The sequence below is a fragment of the Geospiza fortis genome, unplaced genomic scaffold (assembly GCF_000277835.1).
Source record: "Geospiza fortis unplaced genomic scaffold, GeoFor_1.0 scaffold2, whole genome shotgun sequence".
Classification (NCBI taxonomy): Eukaryota; Metazoa; Chordata; class Aves; order Passeriformes; family Thraupidae; genus Geospiza; species Geospiza fortis.
Window position 1 is genome coordinate 615,031 of NW_005054366.1, and position 24,255 is coordinate 639,285.

The following is a 24,255-nucleotide window of genomic DNA, read 5'->3' on the forward strand; positions in this document are numbered from 1 at the left end:
CATCAATGATTTAAAAGAGGCCTAAGATTTGAAAGCAAGCAGGGGCCAATGTGAGGTGAGAAGGCAGCAGAGGAGCTGAAGCAGCAAGAGCTTTATCAGGAAACCAAGAACCCTCTCTGCTCCTGCTCTCAGGATAGAACAGCACACCAGCAAATCTGGCTGCAGACTGAAATCTTGGCTTCCCCTGAAGCCAATGGCAAACATCCCACTGGCTTCAATGGGAGCAGCACTTCATGCCAGATCTCGTGCTTCCCATTCCTCTGCTGTAGCCATGAGAGCAGCTTCCCTTCCAAGGCTGTGTCTGCAGCTAGAGCCTCCAGCAGCCGGAGAATGGCTCTCCTTGCAGCCTGAAAAGTATCAATGGGAAATGAAAGACTTATTTTTAACAGAAATGGTGACTGTCCTAGTGAACAACTTGCTTAGAGTTATCATTTCTTTCTCTCTGAAAAATTCCCCTTAGGCTTTAGGTGCCCACAGGGTGCCCAGCAGCTCAAGCACAGCTTTTGGCTGTGCCGAAATCACGAGTGTGGGAAGTGGCTTGAGCTGGGTTATGCAACTGTCAACACTCATCTCTCCCAATCTTAACATCCCTCATTCCACACCTGCTCACACAGCAGCACCTGGACACAGTGGGACTTACAGCAGCACAGCAAACAGGCAGGAGAAGACTAAGTGTGGCCATTTCTGTTTTTAGCACAACAGAGCTGATGGAGGAAGGGATGCTGGAAGAGCTGTGCACTGACCACACAGGGCTCCACGTTTGCTCTGGCATGAGCATCCCTCTGCTGAGATGAGCATCTTGAGACCCCTGAGCTGTTTGGGAGGTGGCAAGGTCGCATCTCTCATTTCCTGAAAATCTTTGCTTTCCTTGGCAGAAATGAAGGACTTTGTTAGCGTAATCTTGGTGGGTGTTTTGTGATCAGTCAAGCACAGCAGATGACTCGAGGGTGTACACAGGACCTCCCATCTTCTTGACGTAGGAAAACGATTCTGCTTGCTCCAGAAATTCAGGAGTCAGCAGCATGGTGCTGACCACCTGTATTATTCCTTAGGTCACAAGGCATGTCTACTGGACAGATTGATGTCTGTACAGCTGACTGTTTGCATATCAATTCTAGAGGCTAAGGAAATTCTTCAAATCCCAGAGCACAAATGTGCACTGCTACAGAAAAGCAGGTGGAGATGTGCCAAGTTACAGCTCCTTAGCTGCTGCCCCTGTAAGGAATGCCCTGTGAGGAAAACTGGAAAATATTTCATGAAAGAGCAAAGATAACACAAGACAATCTGGCAAGGGGTAGAATTTAATATTAATGGCTTTCCTTTAGTCACTGTATTTCCTGTTCCTAAGTTAACCCTCTAAAATCAGCGATGGTCAGAGAAAGGCTATAAACTTTTGCACATCTGAAAGGTCTTTCACTGAAAGATCTCAGAGCACTTTGCAATTGTCAGGGACTGTGGATGGATGGCTTTTCCCTGAGGAGATTGTCCATGCAGCCAATGGGCAGATGCTCCTTTGGCTGCTGAGGCCAAACACTGAAAAATTTGGCTACTCTGTAAGAACATCTTCCTTCTTTGCCTCCCAGGTTCCTGTCATCACAGGAACCCAAAAGTGAGAGGAGCTGGGCTTCCCTTGAGCTCAGTGTAAAAAATCCCTTCCTCATGGACAGATGGGTAACAGACACAGCAGGGATGTACAGCTGTCATTTCAGCCACTTCAGGATCTTGTCCCTGCAGATTTCAGGGTTCCATGGAGACAGCTCATGGCTGTGCCTGGCTCAGCTGCTGGTGTATCTGAACATCACCATTGCAGCACACTGAAACCAGCCTTGAAAGGGAGCTGGACCAACCCCACCTCCCCACCCTTCCCTGCCAACTGGTGCTTGCCTGCAGGAGCCCAAAATGAGTCCAAGCAGGTAAGAGATGGACAATGTGGCTCCTCAGAGTCCCTTTGCTCAGAGGAGATCCTTCTGTGCCCACCCACATCTTCCTCTAACCTGGCAAAGCACCTGAGTTACTGAGCTGACTTGCCAAGAGAGATTTAGGCTGGAAGCCTCTCTAGAAAGATGTCTCTCATTAGGAGCAGGGGGCTGGCTGGGGCACAGAGCTGGGAGAGGAGTGTTCCTCATTCCTGCCTCACACTGGGCCCTTCAGACACTCTCCTCTCCTGCAAGATGCACTGTTCTGTGACTGCTGGCAGAAATTAATGAGCAGAGCTGGGTTGAAAAACTTTCCATCAAAACAGTGCTTCTGCTTTGCCAGAAGATAGTTGAAAAATTAAGTGGAAAAATTAGAGAAGAGAGCTTGGGTTTTGGCTGACATTGTTGGTCCAAAAATCCCAAACTTGGGATTTTTTAGCCAAAAATGGAAGCATTTGGGGAAGGCAGGGGAGGAAAGGGAGGTGCCTGGCAGGATTTAGTGATACCCTGAAAAACATCTACAAAAATTTTGACAAATATGAGGGTATTTTTGTCAATTTTATCTTTTTTTTTTCCCATAGTGAAGGATACTTCTGCCTTTAGAACCATCCTATGGGGAGGCTGAAAACAAACAAATAAGCTTTTTCTTTCTTACACATATGGCTACAGATCCCCCATAGCTTGGGGCATAAGCACAGGCAGCAACTCCTCTGCAGAAGGAGCAGATCTTTGCTAGGAGCTGCCCAAGAGCTGATTACCCCCAAGTGCAGCTCTCAGAAAGGGACACCCACAGAGCTGGTGCTGCTCTGAGTTTGTACAGCTGATGGGAAGCTCGATAACCTCTCAGCTGCCTTGCACACAAATAAACTGAGCCATGGGGACAGCCAGGGAACAGGGCTTGTGATGGAAGGTACTGTGCACACAGCTGCTGCAAAACCACTCCTGCTCAACACTCAGGCAGCCACACCATAGGCAGAGAGTTGTTGTTGCAGGGAGAATGGCACATGAACACCCACAGAAAGCTCTTTGCCACCTTGCTTACACAATAATGTGGGTTTTCCTTTTTCCCCTTTAAAATTGTTTCTTTAGCAAAACATGGTTAGGAAAAAAATCATAAAACAAGAAAGAAAGAGATGGAATCTTCCTTACCCCCTGGGAAATGTGGCTGACAGCATTTCTTGGGCTCAGTGTCACTGTCCCCTCCTCAAGGCATTGCTGGCCAGTGATGTGACGGGGGGAAGAAGCCAGGAGCAAGAACAGCTCCAGGGTGATGATGCCTGAGGAGAGCAGAACTCCAGAATTCCAGCAGGGGTCTTCTTCCTCAACACAAACCTGGGCAGGGAACAGTGACAGTGCTGAAGCCAGCACAGCACAGGAGGCACCAGCTCTGTGAGAAAACCAAATGTTGTTATTGAGCAGTGGGGAGCAGGGGACGTTCAATTTATAGCTATTTTCTGAGAAATTAGATAATGATTCTGGACAGGATTTCTATTTTAAACAACACCTAATCTTTAAATTCAGTCTAGATGTGGATTTCATACCTTTTCCTGAATGAGAGCAGCACTGGAGGAAGCAGGCTCAGGAGTTCAGATGTGTCCTGGCAGGGAATTGCTGCAGGTCCCCTTGCTGACAGCCTGAGCTTGACTCTCATCCCATCACAGCCTGGGGTTACAGTCCCAGCCACTTCCACCACGAGCAGCTCTGGCTCAGAGCCCCCAGAGTGATAAAAGGCTTCTTGTGCGATCGTCTCAGGAGGGAAGTCTGGTGCCAAACAAAGCTGCAGTCTGGTTGGGTCCTTTTGTCATCAGAGACAAAATCAAGGGGAACAGTGCAGAGCTGGAGAAAGAAATGGAAGCTGAAAAACATTCAAATAATGTCTTTTCTAAGAAAATTAATAAATCCAACCCAAGAATGGCTTGTCTGGTTTTGCTGGACAGGCTGCACTGATCTTGGTGCAACATGAAAGACTTGTTAGAGGATTCCCCTTTTCCACCAGTCCTTCAGCAGTCCAGGTACTTTCACTCCCTGTCTCCAGAAAGGCTCCAGTGATGCTGTAGTGTGCAGTGACCTTCCAGAAAGCTGTCAGAGATCCTTTGGGTGGTTTGTGGGGTGGTGTAGGCAGCCCTGCAGACTGGTGAGCTGCCAGTGCTCTCCTGGTGAAAAATGAGTGTTTTCCTCCTTTCCAGGCCACATGGAGAGCAGCATCCCATCCCATTCTTCCTGACACCATCAGAAGTGTGAGTGCAGGGAATGGGAGCACATCTGGCACGGATCTTCTCTGCCTGGAACTCCACAGCACCCTGGTGTTTGCACTGACACTCTCCAGCTAGAAGGAAACATCCCTTTCCCCATGGAAATGCTCCATGTGGTGTTGGGGAAAGCACAAAGGAACATTTGGTTTTCTCTCTACCAGAAAGCAGAGTCCTCAGCAGTGGTACTTGGTGAGCTGATGTGGGGATAAAGTGTTCATACATTTTGGAAGGCAAATTCCTTCCAGAGCAAGCAGGGTGCTGCCAGCTTGCTGCAAGAGACAGCTGAGGCTGCCATGGACACCAGGAGAGTGAAGGGAGCAGGTGGAGCTGCTGGAGGCAGAAGTGACCTCCAAGGAGGGGAGCAGGGATTTCACTTTCCTCCTGATCCTTCTGTGCCACAGCACCAGAGCCCTCTGACCCCATTGCCTTTAGTAACCTTGGCTGAGGTGTCTTAAAAAAAAAATCAACTGAGCTCACAGGGAAGGACAATGGCTTGGGTAGAAATGGGGATTAGGAATGAGAGAAACAGCAAATGGCTACATGCAAAATAGGCAAAGTAAGTATATAATCCTACTGGATTTATAGCAGAGGTATTGGCACATACCAGGAACATTTCAAGCCAAATGTATGACAGCATTCCTTACACCCCTCCCAGCCACTGCCATAGCCCAGCTTAATGCAAAGCCCTTTGGCTTCCCCAGGCTCAGAGCTAGGTTTTATTGCTCAAACAGGTCAACAATTGCAATCAGATGTTGACTGCAGGCAAGGCACAAACAGGATGATGTGTTAATGTTCAGCACCCCTTGGATGGAGGCTCTGCAGTGCTGCTGCTGTGAATGGTCCTGTGCAGGCTGGCACTGGGCTGGATCTCCCAAGGCTGCCTCAGAAGCCCAGCAGTGTTGTGCCATGAATCCTGTGTGAGATCAGGAAACGAGCTCTGTTATTAAAGTATAAACTCCATTTCTGGAAATCACTGTGGGAGAAGGGCTCTCACACCAACTCTGCTTTGGTTGGTTATAAAATCATAGAATTGTTTGGGTGGGAAAAGACCTTTAAGATCATCAAGTCCAACCCAGCACTGCCAAGTCCATCACTCCACCATGTTCCTGGGTTTTTAAGGCTGCTTTAGAAAGATGCTGCTCCCACCTCCAAGTGCCCTTTTAACAAGAATTGAGCTGCAGTGAGATACAGATGATGGCATCTTTGTAAGGCAGGCTGGGAGAGGATCCTACAGGTGTATCTGACTGCAAAAACAACCTTCACCCTGCTGAGGAGAGCTAACAGTACCAAGATTCTGGCCAGTGCCTACAACAAAGACATCCAAAACACGTGGCACTGAAGTAATTCTGTTTATTTCACACCAGAGGAGAGTGCAGCTAGGTTATGCAGTACCTTCCCAATGGATGGGATTGTTTTGCTCCAGTATAAATTTCCACATGCTCAGCACTGTTCATTGTCAGGGGGTGCCTGTGGAGCTGCTGCTCCCTCCCAGCTCAGGCACAGCAAGAACAACCTTCCCCAAAAGCACTCTCAGAACATCCCTATCCCCAGGCAGAAGCTCCCCCCTCCCCACAGCCTGCCCAGGCACACACAGATATCCCAAACACAGCCTGGCATGTTCTTCCCACACAGGAATTTTCTACTCTTGTGTCACTGACCACAGACCTGGCAAGGCATCATTCAGGTGTTAACATCCCCATGCTTTATTTTGCAACCTGACCAGGACAAGACCCATCATTTCTTGGTTTTTAGCACACTGAGAACTCTGAGGTGCCAGAATTTTACTGCCAAATGAGCTTTTACACCGACCACAGCAATTAAACAGTTGGCTTGGATTTATCCAAATCCCAGTTTCAGTCCAGTATTACATAGATGCATAATGTACCACTTACAGCTTCACTCCTTTATCTTCATTTTCATGCTTTGGGTTTGCTTTGTAGTTTTGCTTCAAGTTCAGAAACCTTATTAAAGTTGTTATGGAAAAAATAAATTTATTATTCAACATATTCAATTTGTTCAAAATGGAATGATCCTTTTTTCTTTTTCTTTTTCTTTTTTTTTTTGCTTTCATTTACAACTGGTTCCATTCATTTGACCGTTTTTTTATCTTTTTCTATTTATAACCAGCACCAAGAAGAAAATTACCATGGATACAGTACATATGCAAATTAGCTAATGGAAAAATACATACATTTCACTCTGTAATGAGAAAACTTAAATGATATTATTGCCATGGAGAATATATCCCTGTATTATAATAAAATATCAAGCAATAATCAACTGCTAAGATTCTTTTCCACCGAGAAAAAATAGCACCATACATGAGATAGTGAGAATCTACACTCAATAACACAATTGTGCAACTAGAAATGTACAGTACTTTAGTAACAGTACAGAGTATTGTTTACAATATGGAAATACCACCACTGTAATCAAAAGAGCATCAATCTCTTATGAACAACTAAGAAAAGTATTGTTGTAGATACACTGAAACAAACAGCTTTTCTTTTCACCAGAATGTGGGAACTGAGGGCAGAGCATAGCTGTGACTTCATTGTGAAGCTCCTATACAGTGATAAAAACCAGAAGTGTGGGAATATTGAACAGAATTAAATCTTTTTAGTTATTATTTTTCTGGCTGTTATGTGATGTGATAGTTGTCACCATGTGAAGTAAAAGAATTGAATAAAATGGAGCTGTGTAGTGCCATCAGTTCTTAATAATGTTGGGGGGTTGATTATAAAAAGTAAAAGGTTGATGCATGCTAATCTGTGAGCTGTGAGAGCAAGTGAGGTGGTTTTTTCTCAGTGCTCATACAGTTGAAAAAAAAATCCTTGTAAATTCCTGTTTCCTTAGGTAGGACCCAGAACTTGGACCCAAGTGTCCTTTGGGTCCAGAACCCAGCAGGCTGGGTCAGGCCAGAGGTCTGACCAGCTTAGCACCCTGCCCTGGCCAGTGGCCAGTAGTGAATTATTACTGAAAACCACAAAACCTAAAATCCTTCCTCTCCTGTGTCCTACCTTTTGCCTAGAGAGGGTCACAGATCAGCACCAGAAGGAAAATGTTCCTGCTGTGGAGAAGGACCTTTGATTCCCAGCAATGATAATTCACACAGTTCTGCCAAGGTAACAGAGAAAACGTTGCCCATGAGAAGAAAACCAGCAAATTCCAAACGGAGTGAAGGGTGTCAGGGGTGGCTGTGGGGGCAGGGAGGCACCAAGGACAGTCCCAGTGTCACTTCAGGCTAAGGGGGAAACACCACTGTGGATTAAGAACATAAACCAGGTCCTCTGGGCTCTGTCTGATCTCTTGGAACTTTCTCATTAGCAGTTCTTCTACCTGTTAATTTGCCTAATTGAGTATCACCTGGTATTGTCTAAATCTTCCCTGTCACCCCCGCCAGCAATTTTCCCTTGATTACACAACCTCTGGGCTGGGCAGCAGGGTGGGAATAACAGAAAAAGGAGGTCTAATCCTGATTATAAATTGAAAAAAAAAAAAAAAATCCAGTATAACAAAAACCAAGCTGGAATCATTTCCCTGATAGAGAAAATCATCTGAGGCATTGGAAAGCAGATCTGTTTGAGACAGGCACTTGAAGAAAAAAAGGTGTGCAAATGTGCCCTTGTGCACCAGGCCAGCCCTGGTGCACACACACTCATTTGCACACTCACAAGCACAGATGTAAATGTGAAGCCCACACAGGGTTAGTCTGTTGATAAACATTATCTCCCCGTGCTTGAAAAATTTAGCCCTTAATAAAATGCTAATAGGTTATTCCAGTGAGATCCTGGATATGGAAAGAACGGTACCAAGCAAAAATTGCTTTAAAGACATGTTAGGTACTCAGAGTCTTTGTCCTTCCTTGCATTGACAAAAAGAGACAACAGCAACAAAGACAACCTGGGGCCAGGTGAGAGCTGCAAGGCAGCCTGGCCCAGGGGCTGGGGGAGCAGCTGGGCTTGGTTCTGTGCTCAGCTCCAAGGAGGCAAACAGTCCCACACAGTTCCAGAGCTTTGTACTCACAAAGCTGCAATTATCCAAGGGCTGTTCCTGTCACCAGGAGGGGGCTGAAACTCCACCATGGCCTTGGGCCCTGGCAAGGGAATGATGCATGTTGGAGCAAGATGTGATAGGGAGACACTGATGTGTGTGACAAGGGAGGGGACAAGCCCTGCCCTGGGCAGAGCTCCTGTTTCAAGTCTCACATCACAGAGAGGAGCCTGGTGTAAAGTGCAGAGACATGGCAGAGAGTACTGTGTGTGCAGCACCTGTAAGTGCTCTGACAGCACCAAACCTATAGCACCAAACCTGACAGCACCACAGAAGAGACACAGGGAGCATTCCAAGACAGCAGTGGAAGGTTGAACCCTTGGCTTCCCACAAGCTCCAGGTTACACTTTGAATGTCTTGCATCCCTGGCTACTTCTGATTACTCCAAAAGCTACATAACCTCAGCTGTGTAAAAGAGCCCAGAGATAGAAAACACCTGTTCTGCTCCCCACTACATCCTTTCATAAAGATTGTTCCAAATTCAGTTTCTGTTCCAACCCTATCCCGTTTCACAGTCCTCTTATAAGAACCAACAGTCTCATTATCTGATTGACTTCTAAAAATTGGAGAGAGCTTAGGCCAAGCAATCCCTCAGTGAGCTCTACTGGATGAAATGATTTCTGGCTTCTCCCATCTCATGTAAATGGTTCTTGTTTAAAAGTAACTATCTATGGTTGTTAATAAGCTTCCATTTCATTAAGCTCAGAGAAAAATTAGGTTTCATAAAAGAAACTCTATTATTCTGGGGAAAAGGTAGAGAGGATTGTTTTTTAAAATTAGAAGGAAAAGCACTCCCTATTAGTGGCTCTAAAAATATGACTTGGAATGTTGGATATAATTATACTGAGTTTTCTGTAGGAAATTCAGAGATGTCCATCCTCTGCTATCAGTTTTCACAAGCTTTTACAGAAAATCCTCTCTTTAAACTAAGCCTTTCATTGATGCATGTCCCTCCAAGCCCACTCTGCAGTGGGATAGCTGCTGGGAATTGAAAACAACAGATAAAAGCCAAGATTAAAAGATTAAGTAATGTCTCTACCTTTGCTGAATTATTTTGCCAGAGGCCTCCCTCCATGGAGGTACCCATAACCTTATCCAATGTAATCACTTTGCAACTCTTGTCCTTTAATGGTAGCAAGCCATCCAGTGGCTGGTGATTTAATATATTAAAAACGCATTAAGGAAAAATATGAAGATGACAAAATATTCAGAAATGATTGGCTCCTTGAGATGACCCTTTCTGTGTGTTTTTTTAAGGTGGATGAGCAGATGACTTTGGTATCCAGTCTGTAGGATTAGTTTCAAGTCTCATTAGGTGTGCTTTGGGATCCACCACGCTGTAGCAACTCACGAAGTTCCAGTACTCAGACCTACTAGTCTGTGATTTCCATACAAACAGCTGGAAGACTCTAAGGAGTGGCACAGCTTCATTAACTCTTCTGCTGCATCTTGTTTGCATAAAAGTCTCTGCAGGTCTGGCAGCAGCGCTGGTACCACCGCATGTCCTGGCACAGGTTCTTCTCACGGATCACCCTGCAGTACACTGTCCACTGGTCCCCCGTGCACTTGTAGGTGAGGGCAGCTTGGGAGGAGACAAGAAAGGAGAAACTGCCAGGTTAGCCAGGGAACAGCAGGGCAGGTGTGACCAAAAGCCCTGCACCCGAGGGGAGGGAGGGCCACGCTCGCTGCCGGCACTGGAGAGCGGGTGAGGTTCTGTCTGCCAAAATATCAGGCTCTGGAAGTGCTTCCTTCCTTCCCTGGACATGAATGGGGAGTGCAAACCTCCTCCTGTTGCACCTGTTTTGTCTCAGAGGCAAACAGGCCTGGATGAACAAAACACCCAAAGATTCAGCCCAGATTTAAGGCCATGAACTCCACACGGCAGACAATGGGATGCAGATGAATAAATCACACACCTGGCAAGAACACCTGAGACAGAGCTTATGAATCTGAGATGGGAGAGTTCACACAAAAGAAACTAAGCCACAAACAAGGCCAGGACTAATGTTTCAGAGGTCCAAGGTCCCTCATAGGTTGTGAAGGAAAACAGGAAAGAAGTGACAGGATAAATCCCTCTGAATGTGTCATCAATGAGAGACAGTGGACACAGACATAAAAGCCAGGTGAGGTGAACTCCACACTAAGATATTTTTGCCAATGTTATCCAAGACAAAAAACCATTCTGAAGTAGGGGCAAGGCAGCATGGGGTCTGTAGACTACTGGGATTTTTTTCTCTTTTTTTTTTTGTTTGCTTCCATTGCAGAAAAGAGAAAATTCTGTTTAAAGATAATCCTATTAGAATTGTTTATAAGCAAAAAGAGGAAAACACTCAATGATATGTCTTTCCACTAATATCAAATATCATTGTTTCTGGCTCTGGTGATTCCTAGCCTGGTTTAGAAACAAAAGCATCCCAAATTGCTTGCAGATTATTTTCAGCAGGGACTTGAGCCTCCTCAGTCTTCTAAACACATGAGCATTTTATTGCTTTGTCCTAAAACGTGAATTAGGATGGAATTCTTGTCTCATCAGTGTATCAAGGGCTTACTTCTCAAATGAAATGTTTTCCTTCCACTATGCTCTTAGTGCTAAAATATCTGGGAAGTACTCTCATACCAAAAGAGGATAGAAACCCCTCAGCATGAGTGCATTTGCAAGAATTAAAGTCCCCATTTTCTCTTAAAACATCTGGTAAACTTTTGGGGAACAAATTTCAGTTCAGAAGCTTCAAGTCCAGCCCTAGTTTAAGTGTTATTTAATACTGTACAGCATTATTAGAAAATGGTTCTTTATTATTTAGCAGCTCTGTGTTTTCATGTGTGTTGGAGGTTTCTTAGCCTATAAGATCAGCTTTAAGATCAGCTCAGATGTGACAGAGGAGGCTGCTCTTTCTGGTAACCTCTTCTTGTCTACAACTCTTCTACCAAAAGGGGACAGGAGGCACCCATGAAGTTGGGTTGGTGTAGCTGATGCCTCAATTTAGCTTCATCTTACTGGTGGTGATGAGTGAAATGTAAAGAAACCAACTTGGTTCTTGGAGCTGTGATGGAACACACAGGGCTGAAGTTCGAAAAAATATATATTTAGTATATTTATATTTTTGTCCCCTAACAAACCAATGTGGAAAATCATGAGATCCCCACAAATTTGTATTGACAGAGGCATTCGTAACTAGTGGCATGTCTTAAGTACAGTATTAGGTGTTTCAGGAGACAATGGTTATCACCATATTCCCATCCCAGTCAGGGACACAAGGAATGCAGGGAGGGTGAGGAAGAGGACAGAGACAGAAAATCACAGGGTCAGGAAGAGGCTGGATGTTCTCTTGCCCCCCTGGGCAAATGAATCCATCAAACCACCTGTCAGGGTCATGGATTAAATGAATAAATGATCCTACTTCACACTCACTGCAGCACAGGCAGTGTGTGGAAGGGTTTGTGATGGAGAACAATGCACCTGCCAGCTTCCTTACCTGTGATCGATCAATCAATCAATCAACCCAATCAATCACCTACCATTTGTGTGCTCCTGCTGCTCTCAGCTCCATCCTCTGCCATGCCAAGCACTCCACCCGGGCACAGCCTGAGGCAGGGCTCAGACAGGACCTACCCACATTTAGGCTGGAGTCTGGCTGAGCCTCTCCCAGTTTCTGGCCCCGACAATCACTGCAGCCCCCTGGGCAGCTGGCACCTTCCCCCCAGGCCCCTGACTCACCGAGCCTGGGTGAGGTGATGGTGTTGACGTTGATCCTGTCGTTGCAGACCTCCTGGTGGCACTGCCTGTAGGCTGCAGGCTTGGCCAGCGCGGGGCACTCGCTGCCGTGGCGCCCGGTCACTTTGTGCATGCACTGCACCACGCGCGACTGCAGCCCCTTGCCGCACGTCGAGGAGCACTGCAGGAGAGAGCACACTGAGCTCACATGGCACAGCACAAGTCACTGCCAGGGCACAGGGTGCAGCCCCTGTGCTGCTGAGGGCTCACAGCTGGGTCACTGTGGCAGCCAGGGACGCTCTGTGCTGTCCGTGATGGTTCTGCACCTTCAGGGAGTGCTGTGAGCAGAGGAGCTCTCCTGGCACAGGGAAGGAACCTGTTGTCTTTCTGCCCTGAGGTCACCTACTCTGACTGCCCCCTGTGGATAGCCATGGGGTTCAAGCAGACAAAAATGCAATTCCTCCCACCAGTCATGAAGGGGCAAAGCTGAAAAATGTGTAATGCTTAATTATGGACCAGCAGCTTCCACCTCCCTCTCTGTGAGGGAGCCAGTGGTTCTTGGTTTAAAAGCCCTCTCCAGGACTTGGATGGTCTAACAAGGCTTCCTCCACAGCCAGGATGACCACAGCCAGGCACTGATCAGATAAACACCATGATTCCAGCAGAGGCTGGCAGCTCCTGCATGCCCAGAGCCCTGAGAAGCTCTGCTCTGGAGAGAACACATCAGGTATTCCAGTTCCACTCCCATCTATCCCTGCTAACTGTCTGGCCCTTGCCTGTCCTCCTGGGAGCAATTGCAAATTGTACTCATGAGTTTTGGCTGCTATTAGCCAGGAGGCCCAGCCTGTTCATGTGCTCTCTTTGTTGTCATACAGTCAGAGTCCCTCCCTCTCCCTCCCTCTTCCTCTGGCCCAGTCACTTGTGATTTACAATGTCCTACTTGCACGCTGCTCAATTTTAATAAAGCAAACACAGTGAGCACAGGGAGGTGCAGCAGCTGGAGTCAATAAAAGAACCTTGTATTTAACATAAAGGAACAATGGCTTGCAAGACTTGGGTAAGATTCCTGTTTCTGCTAAAGCCACACACAAGCAAACGATGGGGGAGAGGAGGAGGTGAGGGAAAGCCCAGGAGGTACCAACAGAATGATGTTAAAAAAAGGACATGTTTTCTGTCCTCTGCTGTTTCTCACCAAAGTTAGGACATTGGAGCTTTCTCCCTGAAAACCACCATCACCTCAGAGAGGCAATTCTCAAAGGAGAGATGCCAAACACTGGAGAGGTTCAGGAGTTGGGCATCACTGAGGTTGGACTGAAGTTCAGGCATAAATCCTGGGTATGCAGTGTGGATGCTTGTGAGACCCAGATCCAAGGGCAGAACATGTGGAAGCACACAGGGCTCCACCTCTACATCCAAGGGGTGTGAGTACAGTTGTGGTCATTTTGGTCTGGAAGTACCACAAGAAACCCTTGTTGTTTGGGTTTTCTCCTTTACAATCTTCTTACTTCAATTTAGGTTCAACACAGCACCAGTTTCTGACAGCTATTTTTACACTATCAAATACTACCTCAGCAATGGTTATAGTATTTAGGATTATGATGAATGAACCCTTCTCCTGCCCTACAGTGAGCTATTCCAAAAATCAGGAATTAAAGTCCCTGATGTAAATCCCCTTCACAATCTGAATTTATGCAGTGAGGTCTGGGCATTACATTAGTTTTGTGTGTGCCTCAGCTCTTTCCCAGCACTGAGTGCCCTCAGTGACTTCCACCAGCCTGGAAGCCAGTCAGGCACAGCCACTGGATTTAAAGTGAACTATTTTCATCCTGATAAATGCAACTATTAGACCCTTCCACTTCAGCAGTCAAATGGAACCTTTAATCCTCAGGATTCAGTGGCACTTTTAGTCTTCACAGTGCTTTACTAATCTTAATCCTCCCCAAACTCCTTGCTTTGGGAGGGGAATTGTACATCCATTTTGCCATCAGAATTGCTGTTATCACACAGGCATTAAATAACTCAGGCCATGGGCTTCCTTCACATGATTGCAACAGTGAGCCAGTGTCTCTGGCTTTTAAGCACTCCCTGTGCCCTTAACAGGGGGTGCATAGGGAGAAAGAAGGGAAAAAAGGACCAAACCAGCATTTTCCTCATAAGGTGAATGAGGTTTTCAGATACCAACAAACAAGCACTCACCTACCTTTATCTGTGTTCCTGTCTCTGCATTTGTTAACCAGCAAGGAGGGCAAGCAGTGAAACTTTTTTCCACAGACACTGTCAGCTTCAATCCTCAGACAAATAACAGCAGAGCTTTTGCCTGAAGCAGTTTTATTCCTTCTCCTGGGAGACTGGGATCATCACCTATGCTATGCAATTAGTTTTTCACAGCCAGGAAGACAGATTTTAACATCTTTCTTGAACTCTTTAGGGCTTGGCAGCTAAAGGAAGGTTGGACATCTGGCTTATTTTAAGACGAAATTTTCAACTCGGTGCTTGGATAGTTTCTTTCGTAGGAATTTCAATAGGAAATAGGAATAGATACAAAATACATACAAAGGGGGAATTGTTACTCATGCTGCACTATTGGAAGAGGACATCATTAAAAGAGGCATAAAAATCAAACTCCATCTGCACAGCAAATTCCCATAAATACCTTTTCTCCTTCTCTGGACAGCTAAATGCACTGCTATGGACTCTCTGTTTCCAAATGTTTGTGGAGCAAGGAACCATATCCACAGAACAATTTTCAGGGCTGGATTGAGCAGAGAAGACCTCCCAGCAATGTGCCTCCTCTGGGAACCTGGGGCTGGGACAAGGGGTTGAGTAGAGATGCTGATGCCAAAGGAAGAAGGGGATTTTCCCTTCCACCAGGCACTGCCAGTGGGGTCACCATCACTAAAATGCACGTGCAAAATGCACAGAATTTAACCATAATGCCCTAAACTGACAACACAAGCACTGTAAACTGGAAATCCACCCCCATGCAAAGATCAAAGGGTTGCTCACCACTGTAAAATATAGGTGGTTAATGAACAGCTACAAAAAGTGAAGCTAATGAGAGCCCCTGTAACTCCCAGTTCAAACACTGCTTAGGAAGGCAAAAGCAAGACAAAAATGCCTGCATTCACATTCCTTGGCAGTAACATGCAAGCCAGTGGGGATATCCAGAAGGAAATAAACTCACAAATTGTCAAGGCAGCAGCTGCATTCAACAGCTTAAAGAAGATTTACTCAGTGAAAACCTCTAACCTTAGGAGCAAGCTATGATTTTTCAAGTGGAATGCTATTTCCACCTTAGGATACTGATATGAAAGCTTGAAATCTAGCAAAGGTGCTGAGAGATGTCTAATTGCTTTGAAAGCAAATGCCTCAGGAGAATATTAGGTATTAAAATAGAATGAATTTACAGAAAGTGCTGAGATCTGTCAGGGCCTTCCTCAACTCCTGGTCTACAAAAGACAGCAGAGAAAGAGAGGGGAATGAGAATGACTTAAGCCAGGGCAGGGCTGCTGCTGGGCAGCACAGCAGAGAGTCCAAAGAATCCCTCTGCTGAGGCTTAATGGGGGCAGAAAAGGTACAGGTTTACCAGCACAGACACAGGTTCAGGACTGAATGGGATAATGGATCATTGCTGAGGGCTCCTGGGAGGCTGGGATACATTTCAGACCCCAGGACACCTTCAGAAATGTCACTTTTCTAACCTCCAAAGGATAGATATAAAAATATTTTTTGTACGAAACCTTTCCCAGCAGAAGCAGGGGTCACAGCATCCCTCCAGCCAATCCTGAGCACACTCCAGTACAGAGAGGGCTGATCTGACAGAGGGAGATCCAGTTCTAGATGACTGTCATAAGTCAGCTGCAGGCAAGATGGGGTTTTCTCTTTATTCATCAGTCTGCAGGCATCTGATGTTTAAAGATACTGGTTTGCCCCCAGTTAGCTGGAAGTTGCTGGAGCCAAGGATAACACCATGGCTAAAGCTCCAATATTGAGAGATAGAGTCATGCTTTACTGACTTCAGAGTTCAAGCATTCAAGGCGTTAGGGTAGAGTGTTTTTCCCCTCGGGGGTCTTATTTCTTGCCTCTATGAAAGTCAGAAAGAAAGCAAGAGAAGTTCCTATTAAAAACATTCTAACACAGCATCTGAGATGAAGGACAAAGGTCCTGTAATTGCTCCCTTCCCGGGACCTTAATAGCACACACATGTGTGCTCTGAGAGCCAGTGCTCCACACACCTTCACATCAGGCTTTTTATGAGCATCACTCCTTTAAACCCCACAGTTCTAGCTGAAAAGCAGCATGCAATATGCTTTCATAAACACCAGGTCAACTTTCACCATGGCATCATGCTAAAGAAAGAAATATCTGTCTTTTCACTGATAAGATCTAATTAGCCCAAAGCAAACTGTAAGCTGTTTTTCAAGCTTCCTTGTTCTTTTCTTTTTTTTTTCTTTTTTTTTTTTCTTTTTTTTTTTTCTTTTTTTTTTTTCTTTTTTTTTTTTCTTTTTTTTTTTTCTTCTTTTTGAACCCCAGATCTGTAAAAGAACGTATCTGGTCTTGCTTACAACAACCTTTCATTTGGAAACTTTTGTGAAATGACTGATTTGTTTAATTTAGCCAAGAAGAAAAAAATGCATACCCTTCTGACTCAGTATGGGAAGAAACAATAAATTATGGCAGCAAATGCTCGTGGCTGATGTGACAGTATCTTAGCAGGAAAAGAGAAGCAATTTTTGCAAACTGCCTACAGCTGTACTTTCAAACTGCACGACCCCAAGGAACAAGACCTGACCAGCACATCCAGCATGTCTCACTGCATAATTAAGCTTGGCTTTGCTATTCTGAAAAGCTCCATTGTGTACAGAGAGTTCAGAGATTAAAAGCTGAACACATGAATATTCTGGGTAGTGACAATGCCCCTAAAGTACTTGTGCAGTGGAGCCCAGGTGGATGCTGATGAGAAAATGCCATTTAATCCAATATTCCAACCAGGCAGAATTTACTTCTCCCAAGGTTTCAAACTGGATTTGAAGAACAGGCTCAAGCAGAGCTGTGAGGTGACACAGTGCTGCCCACTGGGGCCCTTATTCTAGCAGGTCACCTACTGCACTTGTGCCGTGGCTGGACCTGTGGCAGAAAGTGGAAATACTCCAGAGCTTATTCCACCAGGACAAATGCAAGGACCTGATGGTGAAAAACACCTAATGCAAAAGGCATAATCAAGGTAATTTTAAATAGCCCCAGTAGTAATGGACAGCTATGGGATCACAGAACTAGGGTCAGGCTGGATGCTGGAGAATCCCCCCTGCTCCTACAGCAGTGTGAGCTGCTTGTGCTGATCCAGGCTCTCAGGGCTCACATGAGCTCTATTCCCACCCCAGAGGTTATCCTGAGAGGACATCCTGGGAACTGAAGTCCCACTGAATGCATTAGTAGTTACAATTAGTTATTCATCAGTTAATGATCAATGCTCCCCCAATGCCATTTATTAAAGAAAGTAATTAAACTAAGGACTCCTTTGGGATTTTTTAATTTCAGCAAGAGGCTGCTCATCTCTCATTCAGTCCTGCCTGAGCATTTTCTGGACATGGAGCTACCCATCTCTGACATGTGAGATGCTGGCTAACACTGTTTCATCTCTTTGCACAGTCAGTCACACTGGTACTCATTGCTCCTTAAAAGTGTTCTGGTGTTCTGTCACCTTAATGCCTTGGCAGTCATTATAAATCTCAAAAGGTTATGGAAAGGACTGGGAAATTACAGCAGTGCCTGCTAGCAGTACATACTGTGTGCTGTAGGTATTCAAGGGGAAAATCCTCTTCAGACTGATACTATAGAATTTAAATGGTGAATTACTGCTCCCCATATTTTCAAAAACATGATCCTAGACACTGTAACATCTCAGAGAAACTCAGAGAAAATTAATGCCAATACTTGAACAGGCTTGTCTTTCACTCTTTCTCCTTTTTCACTTTAAAAAACAAGAGTAAAAAAAATCACAATGGAATTTCATTTCCAATCCACTGGTCTTGGTGGAAGGCTTAAACTCTCCATCAAAAAAATGCACTTAATGGAGCAGGCTTTTAAATAAAATATCAAAAAAGAGAACTTACTCTTCCAGTTAATAGGATCACTGGAGGCTGTGTTGGAATATGAGACAAAAACACTGGGGCAGAGCGTGCTCCACTTCAAACAAAACACTGATCTTTTCCAGTGTTCAGATCAATCTGATCTTTTTGCAGCACATTCTCCTTTTCTACAGAACCTTAATAATTTGTACCAGGATGTTCCCAGAAACTCCAGTGGAGATGAGCTGTGCAGTTTGTTGTGCAAACAAGGGGCAGCTTGGAAGGCACAAACAGGACTTGGTTCCTGGAGCCTGCAGTGCCAGGGGAAGGACATGGCCAGCTCTGCAGTCAGCATCTCTTCCCTATCCATGCCCAGTTCCCAACTAGAGCTGCATCCACTGGGGCTGGCTCTTACCCAAGCCTAGGCACAGGCTCGACCTTGTTTTAGTGCCATGACGCAACAGTTCCACCTCTGCCCACAGCTGAAGACATTCCACAGATGTGGGGACACACAATCACAGAGCAGAAGGGTGGCATTCATCTTACTGAAGCCCTGTTCAAACCCAAGAGGGTTCCTTGCTGGTAAAACCAATTTTGGGCCATTTGATCTCATCTCCTGTAGGGAGGGGTGCTTTGAGATTTAGCTGTTGGCAAGGAAGGCCCTGGTTTGCACATGAGTTATCATGTGCCAGAGCCACAAACCACAGGGAACCACAACTCAGAGCAGTCCATGGGGCAGGACTTAGGTCTAAGACAGATGCTCTGGCTCCTGGCCATGTCTAGTACCACAGGGAATTTGACTACTAAAGCTTGTTGGATCCTCTTCTGTCCCACCCAGCTCCAACAGCTTCTGGAGAACAACTGATGTGCACCAGTGAGGCCTGTGGACAACCTTCCAGTGCTGCTGAAGGACGAGAGCAGCCATAAATCACAAAGCTGTTTGGTGGCAGGGAAGGGTCTGTCAAGCTCTGATGTGCCACGGCAGTTTTAAGCTACCACCCCTCCTGCAGAGTTTTCTCTCAATCCAACAAGAAAAGTTATTTTCTCCAAGGTAGAAGAAGATTAACTTAGTTCTGACCTTTATGAAGAACAACCAAGTTGTCCATAGCATATCATAAACAGATGTCAGGTCAAGCCATGAATTTGTAATGAATGTTAGAACAAAGGACAGTTTTGCTTCTATATTTATAACAGCTTTGAATACACCTCTCAAACCACAGCTGTCATTGATTTACTCTTCTTATTATGTAATATGAATTAATCATTAAAAGTGAGGCACATAGAGGATTTTGTTGATGTTCCCAATCATTTGGAGCTTGGAAAATATGCCTTCCTGGCACTGGGAGATTGTATTTTTGGAAAAAAAGCCCCAAAACCCAACATGTTTTATGGTGCACTGCAAGGCTGGTGGTTTATCTCTCAGAGAATAAGACCTCCTGTAATCCTGCCAAAACAATTAATTTGCAATTACAAATCCTTGTTACCACCCACTGTGATGAATAACTGTTGATCCTCACTGTGAAGCACCTCAATGTCTGGCACAAAGCCAGTATTTTTCTTACAGGAAATTAGATTCTTTTTTTTCTCTCCCTACTGTTAATGTCCTCCTGGGATGAGAACCCATCTCCAGCATTTCACAGGCTCAGCAAGTTCTGTAAAGGAATTGGCTACTCTTGATGCCCAGGGAGGGCAGGTGGCTCTGGGTGATTTTTCAGATGTGCTTTATCATTATTGACACTATTTGGCAACAAGAATGTTGTTTAACATTACACTTTGCCAAGCTGATCCTTACTGGGGCTTTCTATTTCTGGAGTGTACAATCTCTCTGAATCCAGTGAAAGCCGTGCCAGGTGGTTATACAAGATGTGAAGTGGTAGAAATAGATCTTCCCTCTACTTTCTCTGCTAGCTGAAGCCCAGCTTGATGCGCCATAGATTTGCTTTCTCCTAAGAGCACAAATCTGTGATGCTTCCTACCCAAGACCCAAAGATTCTGCACAGCCCACCAGGTCAGATCCTGCTCTGCATGGCATTGGCATAAACCTGCATTAACTCAAGTGCCTGAATTAATCTGGGTTTACCCTCAGGTAAGGGAGACTGATATCTGACCCAGTGTGCTGAGTGAGATCCTTGGCCTGTGGCCAGTGGGTTGTAGGGAAGAATGAAAGACAGTTACCCTGGATTTACACTGGGTTATCTGAGATTAATACAGGCCTTAGTATTTACAGAGCACCTACTGTAACTGCAAAGAAAAAAATATGGCAAAGCCAACATGCTACAAGGCCTCTATGTGTCTTTCTTCTTCTAAAAATCTTTTCATTGGGCTAGGTAATACAATAGGTTAATGAGCTAAATTGTTGCCTGAGGGACAGAAGTTTTATATTTATACTTCCACCCACAGAGCTGAAAATGCCCCTTGTGAAAGTCAGAGCTAATGATGGAGCTTGTGTGTCTGGCTTGTAATTCCACCTTTCTTGATACAACACCAGTAAAATGGAGAATAGTCAAAAAAAATGATCCTGGGAGCCCTGAACCATTCTGTGCTATTGGCTCCAAATACAGAACTTCAGTCAGGACAGAATTTGAGGCATGTGAAATAGAGAAACAATTAAGTAAAACTGGAAATAAAGAAAAATCCGTAAAAATTTTGTGGAGAATTGCTCCTGCTATACAACCTTGCCTCCTCAATTTTACCTTAGAAGAGTCCAAAGGACAACTGGAGGAAAGGAACTCAAAAAATGTAGCCTTGGACTGTACAAAATTAAAGAATTACTAAGGTTGGGAAAGACCTCCAAGGTCAAGTCCAACCTTTGACCAAACACCACCTTGCCCACTAAACCCTAGCACTGAGTGCCACACCTGCTTGGGTTCTGAGCACTTCCAGGGATGGTGACTCCACCACTTCTCTGGAGAACCTGTTCCAGTGCTTAGCACTCTTTCAGTGATGAACATTTTCCTAACATCCAACTTGAATTCCCTTGTGCTATCTCTGGTTGTCTGGGAGCAGAGCCTGACCCTCACCTCAACACAACCTGCCTTGGGGTGGTTGTGGAGAGCAATAAGGGCTCCCCTGGGCCATCTTTTCCTGCCACATCACTGCTGGAGCAGAAGGGGAGAGAGCTGAGGATGGGGGGCAGCCTTGGGTGGCTAAAAAGCAGCTCCTGGTGCTGCTCACCTTCAAGCACAAGATCTGTGTCACCACCACAACTTTGCCAACACCTCCAGCTCCCTGCATCATCTGGGACACGTTTCCAGTGACTCCAGTGCCAGGTCCAAGTCCTGCACAGCCCCTTCCAGCACAGCCTGGGGCAGGGAATGGTGTGGAGCTGGGCTGTGTGTCCTGCTCAGCTCCCCAGAGAGCCACACACATAAAGACATGCTCTGTTCTTGCAGGAATGTAATCCTCGATGTAAAGTTTGTCAGCAAAAATATAATTCACCATGAAAGAATGGACTACTGTCTTGCTAAAGCATCAAGAGGCACATTTGCAGCAGTCTGGGAGTCTGAGGCAAGTGTTGGGAAACTGAGCAACCTGTGTTTGTTCCTCTGACCAGCACAACTACAACAAAAATGTAAAAATGCTTCCAGAGCTAGAACATTTAGCAGCTCGGATTTCAAACAAGGAGGAACTATTTCAAAGCAGAATGAGTGTATGAGATATTTGTTTCTTTAACTGCATGCAAACTGGATGTGGAATTTCCTCTTGGAAGAAACGACTGAATGGGAGATGGCTTGGACTCCTTTTTCTATATTGCATCATGTACAAAAAAGGATGATATAATGAATTGCAATTCTGAAAAATCCAGGCAAAAATAGAATAATTATTTCGGGTTAACACCTTCAGTGGGTCTTACATTGTACAAATCATGTTTCTATTAGGTTTGAAGACTCTGGGGCCAGGAGTATTGTATCACTCACGATGAGTTAAATGCTAAAAATAATGCTTCTTTCCCTTTAAGATAATGGGTTTAAAAGAGAAGTGGCAGCAGTGTAGAGAAGCTGCAAGCTTAGTAGCAGTGCTAACTCTCTGTCTTTAGAATTCCAGTACAGTTTGTATCTCAAGCACTGGGCTAACAAAGGCAAACTCAGAGCCATTTAAAATAACTTTACAAACTTGGCCTTATGTGTTTGCAAAGTGAGGTAGATATATCAGTTTCTTGTGTAACACTTCAAACATGCTGCAAATATATTAAGAATATACAAACATGACAATTAGCTCCAAATGCTTTCCAAAAGCCACAGGACACTGCAAGGACCAGCTGCAAATAAACCTGAGAGAAAAAGGGATGAAATCCCTCTTCTTGCAGGCATGGATAATGGCTACAGAGCTGTTGCTAAGGTCAGTGGATGAGGTTTGGCTGGTGGGTACAGGTCTCAGATCAGCATGGCCTAATCTCCACCCCTCACCTCTTCTACATGAGAGCTGAGGACTTAAAATCCCAATTTGCCTGGGTAGGTGTGGAGGTTTTACTGCTGCTGGGAGCTCCTGGGGAAGCTGATCCATCTCCTCATGCACAGAGTCTGTGTATTCTACAAATAATGCCACTACTAACACAAAAATAACACTGTCATACCACCCAAACAGCCTGCTCTATTTACAAGTTGTATCTGGACTTGACTTTTTAAATGAGGTTTTCCCTCTCTCTTACACGACTTCCCAGCATCTTCAAAGACGATCTTGGTTTGGGAAATTAAGGATCAGTGGCCAAGTCACCAGGCAAGCTGTTTGCACACAAAGCATCAAGGCCCATTATTTTAATCTCTGATAATTACCACTGTTAGTTAAATCGTGCTTCCCTGATGGTTCTCAACAATAAGCAACAAATGCACAACACATTAATTGCACAAAGTTGTTGCTTGTTCTCAGATCAATTTGTATTAACAGAAAAAGTTTCCATCTTAGTCAGCAAAGCCCACTCACAGTGACTTTTACAGGGCTGGGAACAAATGTTTTACAGTGGAATTTCGCCCTGGAAGGATGAATTTTAAAGAGTTCACTATAAGCTAAGGGTTACAGACTTTGTGCTTCTCCTTAAAGGAGGAACTGTTTTAAGGCAGAGTTGCTGATAGCTGTAAAGGCTCCCCTCCTAAGTCCAAGCCCTGTATTAAAGTTTCTGGATCCTCAGGATGAAAATTCTTTACTCAGGATTTGTGAAGAATTGAATCCCACTTTAAACATTTCAGCTATCTGGGTTTCTGGAACAATACATTTTCTTCTAAGAACTGTACCTACCCTTTTCTGCAATCTCTACCCCTCTACTCAGAGAATAAGAATCTAATTGTGTGACCTAAGTGTCCGGTCAGAATTAACCAATATGTCTAGAATTTTAAATGCTCATTACAAACCAAATCTAAGTCCAAGAACATCCTGCTGGACTCACACAGGGTGAAATTCCTGGGAAGCAGAGCACTGGCACAAGCTCCCTGCAGACAGAAGCAGGCCACATATGCAGCACACAAGCTTTTGTGCCCTCCTGTACAGGGATGATCCTGATCCTGAGTTATGAATCACAAACAACAAGTGATTTTGCACTGATCCTGCCCTGCTCACATGCAAACATTAAACCCATCAAACAACACTGTTTACTGTGACCCATGTAAGACTGCAGCCCTCCCAGCAGTGAGCCAACATCTTTATCAGATTGGAACTGTTCACACAACACTGAACTTTCAATCCACGTGATCAGTGAATACACAATTATTTCATATTCCTCCCTATCAAGAGAACCTGGGTCCGTTTGCATGCCAAAATGTTTTAGTGTTCCACAAATAAATAAATAAATAAATAAATAATGTTATTTCACCTGTTAACACATGGGGGCTGTTTGTTTTGGCCAGCTTGCATGGACTCTGAGTGCCAGGTTATGAATAAAATAATGTTCAATACTGTAAACATCTTGTGACATAAATTCCTGGCTCAGCATAAATACAGACACTCTGTATGTGGCAGGTTCTTCCTGCATTCTCCAGCACTGACACCACTAAATTCATGTATCTATGACAGAGTATATACATAATTGTAATTCCTAAAAAAAAAAGCAGTCACAGATAAGCCAATTTGCCCATCCTGGGCCTCTGCTTCACTGGATTTTGCTTGCTGGAGTTTGGGATTTTGGAAAGCAAAGTGCAACTACTGTATCCCAGTGGTTTCTACACATGCCGTACATTCCAGAACAGAAAGTAGGTTTTCTGTTTAAAGAACAGCACAGTTAGAAAGATAAGATAAAACCAAACTGGAATATAATATTGCTGGGA

At 44.8% G+C, this 24,255-nt stretch overlaps 1 protein-coding gene across 1 annotated transcript in view; it reads right to left on the reverse strand.

The window, feature by feature from the left end:
* Window positions 1-5,503: 5,503 nt before the first annotated feature.
* ADAMTS17 (ADAM metallopeptidase with thrombospondin type 1 motif 17) overlaps window positions 5,504-24,255 on the reverse strand; it is a gene marked incomplete at its 5' end in the record, with an annotated part of 153,568 nt that continues 134,816 nt past the window's right edge. Inside the window, 2 exons of the mRNA XM_031059652.1 lie at window positions 5,504-9,803; window positions 11,937-12,114. Coding sequence (XP_030915512.1) covers window positions 9,652-9,803; window positions 11,937-12,114 — 330 coding nt within the window. The remainder of the gene's footprint in view (window positions 9,804-11,936; window positions 12,115-24,255) is intronic.